This window comes from Mus caroli, chromosome 2 (genome assembly GCF_900094665.2).
Source record: "Mus caroli chromosome 2, CAROLI_EIJ_v1.1, whole genome shotgun sequence".
Taxonomy (NCBI): Eukaryota; Metazoa; Chordata; class Mammalia; order Rodentia; family Muridae; genus Mus; species Mus caroli.
In genome coordinates this window covers 169,413,580-169,419,224 of record NC_034571.1, presented here as the reverse complement: position 1 = coordinate 169,419,224, position 5,645 = coordinate 169,413,580, and the positions used below count along the sequence as shown (strand labels likewise).

At 51.6% G+C, this 5,645-nt stretch overlaps 1 protein-coding gene across 1 annotated transcript in view; it reads right to left on the bottom strand.

The window, feature by feature from the left end:
* Window positions 1–5,645, bottom strand: part of Cdh4 (cadherin 4) — a 464,790-nt gene continuing 459,145 nt past the window's right edge. The window contains exons 13-16 of the mRNA XM_021156055.2: window positions 4,895–5,128; window positions 2,633–2,772; window positions 1,770–1,934; window positions 1–215 (exon numbers count right to left, since the gene is read on the bottom strand). Of these exons, the coding sequence (XP_021011714.1) occupies window positions 9–215; window positions 1,770–1,934; window positions 2,633–2,772; window positions 4,895–5,128 (746 nt within the window). The 3' untranslated portion in view covers window positions 1–8. The remainder of the gene's footprint in view (window positions 216–1,769; window positions 1,935–2,632; window positions 2,773–4,894; window positions 5,129–5,645) is intronic.

The window sequence follows — 5,645 nt, the reverse complement described above, 5'->3', positions numbered from 1 at the left end:
GAGGTTAGTTAGTCCTCCTCGCCACCCCCATACATGTCCGCCAGCTTCTTGAACCGGGGCCCCCAGTCATTTAAGTAGTCATAATCTTGATCCCCNGAGCTGGAGGAGTTCAGGGAGCTGACAGAGCCTGCAGTAGAACCGCTGCCTTCATAGTCGAAGACTAGCAGGGAGTCGTAGGGGGGTGCGGTGGGGTCATTGTCAGCAGCTCGGAGTCCCTGGAGATCACAGAGATGGGGTGTTAGGTGTGTGTGCTGTGTCAGTCCAGTGGTCTGTCAGAACCCATGCAAGCAGGTGGGGCAGGAAGCGGGGTGGAGAGCAGGATCTTGCATACAGTAGGCACTCAATAATCACTGCCTGTGTTTATCCGTGGGATATTTCCAAGGACCAAATAAAGACAGACACAGGGGCTAGGGAGATGGTTCGGTGGTTAGGAGCACTCATTATTCTTGCAGCACTCACATGGCCGCTCACAACCATCTAAGACTCNAGTTCTAGGGGAGATGACCCCATATCCTGACTTCTGTGGGCATTGTACACAGATGGTGCATAGACATACATGTGGGCAAAGCCCTCATACACATAAATAAAGATCAAATATATAAATCTAAACAACAATATAGAGCCTAAAGGCAGGAAGCTCAAAGCCATTGGCAACTCCACCAAGAATAAGGCTGAGGACTGTGCTGGGCTGTGAGTAGTTCTGTCCCACCAAGGGTTAGTGTTGGAACAGGGTTAGGCCAAGGATGAAGCTCAGGGATAGGGCTGGGGCCAGGGTTAGGGCTAATGTTAGGCTTAAGGTAGGGCTTACTGCTATTCTGGGGTTTGCATTAGGGTTAGATTTGGGTTAGGATTAATGTTAGGGATCAAAACTAGGCTTAGGGTTAATGCTAAGGATAGGCTTATAAGGTTAGGGTTAGAGTCACAGCTATTGTATGGCTAGTTTGAGGATAGCTATGGTTTGGGCTGGTGTTAGGGCTAGAATTGGGGTTAGGAGCAGGAGTAGGTTTGGTTCATAGTCTAGGTTCCAGGCCTCCACCTGCCAAAAACAAGGAACTAAACCGAAACCGAAACCGAAACCGAAACCGAAACCGAAACCCAAACCCAACCAAAAACAAAACCAAAAACAAACCCCAAACAGTGCTGTCTTGGGGTTGCTCGGTTCCTTTTTGAAGACTTTGTAAGAGGGAAGGGTGTGCTGTGACATGCAGCCAGCCTTTCCTGGCTCAACTCTGAGAGACTAAGCTTCTCCATGGTGTGAGGCCTTGTTGCTGGGTCTTTAATGCAGCCAACCGCTAAAAGGGCACTGTAGGATGCTTGGGTTTCCACCTTTGTGTTGTGATGGGGACAGGGAGCAGGGGTGGCAGAGAGAGCTGAGACATGCAGGTCAGTTTGCTTGGGTACCAGGGCTGCAATGTGGGCTGGGAAGAGCATTCACAGCTGCACGGGCTTAGTTTCTCCTGAGAACAGTTCTTCCTGCTGTCACTCCACTGCAGACAGAGGGGCCAAAATGGCCCCTAATTTCCACTGAGTACCTGCCTAGAGTCTTAGGCCTCCTAAAAGTAGCTNACTCGGGAGCTAATGTGCTCAAGATCACAAGCAGGAGGGCAGGCCTGGCCTCAAGTCCTAGACTGAGCCACCTCTCCTTACTGTGTGTGTGTGTGTGTGTCACACACACACAAGTGCACCAGTATGTGTGTGCTGTGTGTGTGATAGGAATTTACTTTTAAAGGAGACACTTTTGCTCAGGTCCTCCCAAGGTTCATTCATACCTCATTAATGAAGTCTCCAATGTCTCCTGGGTGTGGCACCACAGGCCTGACTGGGTACTGGGGTTCAGCACCTACTGGCCGTTCATCCACCCGCCGCACACCAGGAGTTTTGCTCAGCACATGCTCCATGGCTTCTGGCTGTTGCAGCTGGCTGAGGTCATAGTCCTGGGGATGGAGATGGACTGAGTGAGGGCAACAGGAGAGGGCTGAGAACACCCTTGATCAGTTTTGTCAATTGCCCGGAGGGTGCCACTTTGTCTGTCAGTCTCCAAGCACACTAACTGTCCTGTTCTATCCCCTAGGCCTGCTTCTTCTCCATTTGCCCCAGACCTGCTTGACNTCAGGGCCACCATGGACTCTATACCTACCAGCTGCCTTGTGGGAGCCTGGACCTTCTTCCTGTCCCCTACAAGTGACCCTCCTGACTGCAGCTCAGCAGCCTTGGGCAGCCAGCCACCTGCACCTTTAGTGCTGACAGAAAAGGGCTGGGTCCTCCTTGCCCTGCTGAGATAGCTCTGTGTACTCTCTCCATCCTGGTCAGAGAGCCCTAGCCCCCCACTGGGAGTGTTCAGTAGGTGAGTGTTGGTGACCCCCAGAAGACTCTGGACTGCTTCCTTAGGGCACAGGACAGCAGTGGGTTGGGATGGTGGCTGGAGAGGGATTATCTTGTGAGGAGGACTGAGAGGACGAGGACAGTCAGTCCGGGTCCGAGCANACACGTGGAAGAGGCAGAGAGGCCTCTACCCAGATCTGTGTCTCTGGAGAACACTGCCTTCCCATAAGGAACAGGACAAGACACGTAAGGACACGAAAGGCTAAAACCCCAGCATGAGCCCCGCCGAGCCCATGGGACACTCGCTCACTTGGTCCTCCTCGCCACCGCCCTCTTCNTCGTACTTCAGGATGTTGTCCCTCACGTCGTCCTCAGGGTCGATGAGCAGCTGCTTTGTGTGCCTCTCCTTTTCTCTCCGCTTCATCCACACAACGAACAGCAGAACCATGACTATGAGGGGAGAAGCCGCTGTGAGCAGTGTGCGCACACACGGGCACGGCTGTGCATATGTGCACACATGGGCATAACTGTGTGTGCACACATGGGCATGGCTGTGCATATGTTCAAGAAGGAGCCATACTATGAGTAGTGTGTGCGTATACAGGCACGGCTGTGCATAGGTGTGCACAGGCGTGACTGTATGTGCATGCCCAGGTATCTCATGGACATATGATGGTTGGATGCCTGTGTGTTCTGTGTTCATCTACATCTGCATGTGCATACTAAGTCCCAGCTATAGAATGGAGGATGGAAGTCCCAGGAGGATGTCTGCGTCCTGATCTTTCCCTCCTCACTGTATTCCTCTGAGACTGGCTCTGCCACTGAACATCTGTCGTGNTTTTTTTGTTTGTTTGTTTTTTGTTTTTGTTTTTGTTTTTTCGAGACAGGGTTTCTCTGTGTATCCCTGGCTGTCCTGGAACTCACTCTGTAGACCAGGCTGGCCTCGGAATCAGAAATTCGCCTGCCTCTACTTCCCGAGTGCTGGGATTAAAGGCGTGCGCCACCACGCCCAGCTCGTCACTGAACATCTGTAAGCTCCAGTAATCCTGTCTCTGTATCTTACAGTGGGGTTACAGATGTGTGCGTAGCTATGCCTGGGGGCCTAGGATTTGAACTCAGGTCCTTATGCCTCTGCAGTAAGTGATCTTACTACTGAGCAATCTCTCCCAGCCCCTGCTACGCAATTCTCTTTGTGAATATTTTATCTGCAGTTGATTGAATATACAGATGTGGAACCTGGGGTTGCAAGCGGCCCTTTGGATTAGTTTCTTCTTTATGATTGTAGCTGATAGAGCACAAATGTCACTACTTGATGGTCAGGAGGACAACAGAGATGGTGAGCTGAGAGACAGTCATTCCTCAGAACTATTGTAACGTGAGGCTTTGGGTCCAGAAGGCAAAAGGGAGGGTTTTAGGATACCATGTTCTAGGCAGGAGCCATGGTGGNGTGATGCNTCCATGATGGAAGGAGACTGGGGAGGGAGGCAGCCCAGAAAGGGCCTCCAGCGGTAGGCCAGGGTGAGTGGAAGCCACATTCTGCACCTCCAGAGGCCCCCTGACACTCCTGGGAACACACCAGAATAGCCGTGTGATGTGTGATATGTATGCATATGTGTACATTGTGTGCATGATGTATGTATATGCATTTCAGGAAGGAAGACTGATTGGGGAGGGATCCCAGAGGTCCTTTTATCCAAGGGACTCGGGTGCAAAATAAGAAATTATGTGTGGATATGCCTCCTTTGCTGCCTGCCCTGGCCACTTGTCTGAGGCATTCTTTTTATCTCTGGGAGCTTTTGCATGGTCCTCCCGGATAGGTCTCTGTTACTGCCTGGGTTCTGAGGGCAGGGCTTCTGTGAACTGGAGACAGGGGACCGTGATTATCATGAAGGTGTCTCTCCAAGTGTGCTCCCTGCTCCCAGCAGCCTCTGACATCTCCCCACTGTTAGACATGGAGAAGGAGGAGCCAGGGAAGCACTCCAGGGCACAGGGAGGGGAGGATGAGTGTCAACAGACAGAACTCCGTGTGGAGGGAAGGGGTACAGGCTGTCTGAAGCATGGCCAGTTTGATCAAGTGGTTTGATTGGTTGCTGGGATAAGAAAGACTGCAGCTAGCGTAGGCTCAGAATCCAGACCCTCAAGTGACAGGTAGCATTTCTTCCAACCATAGGACAAGGTGGTAGCCAGGAGACCTCTTGATGTGGCCCACATTGTGGACATGGAACTGGAGAGAGAGTGGGAGGTCCACTCTGTGAGCATCGAAGCAGAAACCAGAAACCTTGGGCCACTTTCCGCCATATCAAGTGGCCAGAGAGNCAGCCGTGCAGCTGGTGTCTCATGTCACCTGAGGAGACATGTGGAGGGAGCTTGTGGAAGAAGGGACGTTCCCTCTCTGGCTGGTAGGTACACTCACTCTACATGGGCACTGACTATCCTCTATCTCTGTCCCTGTGGCTTCAGAGGAGAACACCGGCCCCAGCTCTGCCTCAGAGTCAGTCACCTCCCCACAGTGGGGATGTTTCTGGTCCCACATGAAGAAGGCATCACACATTGAACACTTGCTAGCACTCACTTAGCAGGATCACGATACAGATGAGGATCGCCACGATGGCGCCCGTGCCCAGGCCAGCTGCAGCCACTGCGCCGACCGTGGTACAGTCGCCGTTCTCATCACATGGGCACACCTTGACCTTTATGACAGATGTGTTGGACAAGGGAGGGTTGCCAGAGTCTGTGACGATGATGGGGACGTCATACACCCCTGCTTCCAGATACAGGATGCGCAGACTGAGCTGGGCATAGTCACCTGGAGTGAGGAACAGCAACATGCAGCCAATGGGCAGCTGTCCTTCCCAAGGAAGACTTCCACAGGCAGGCACTGAGAGGAAAAATCCACCCCCCTCACACACACACACACACACACACACACACACACACACACACACTCATGTATGTATATTATATATACAATGCACACATCACAATATACCATGTGGTCTCACACAGACACACACACATGTGCATATACATACATCACACATACAAAGTACACATATGCATACACATCACATCTTACACATACCATACAGATGTTCATGCACACACATTATGCACACATATGTACACATGTGGACACACACACAGACACACACAGAGACATGTACATACATCATGCACACAATGTACACATATGCACACACATCACAACATGCCATGCAGACACACACACACACACACACACATTTGCACATATGTGTACCTGCACACATACAGTGACACACAAAGTTAAAACATCAACCATGCTGGGCGGTGGTGGCACACGG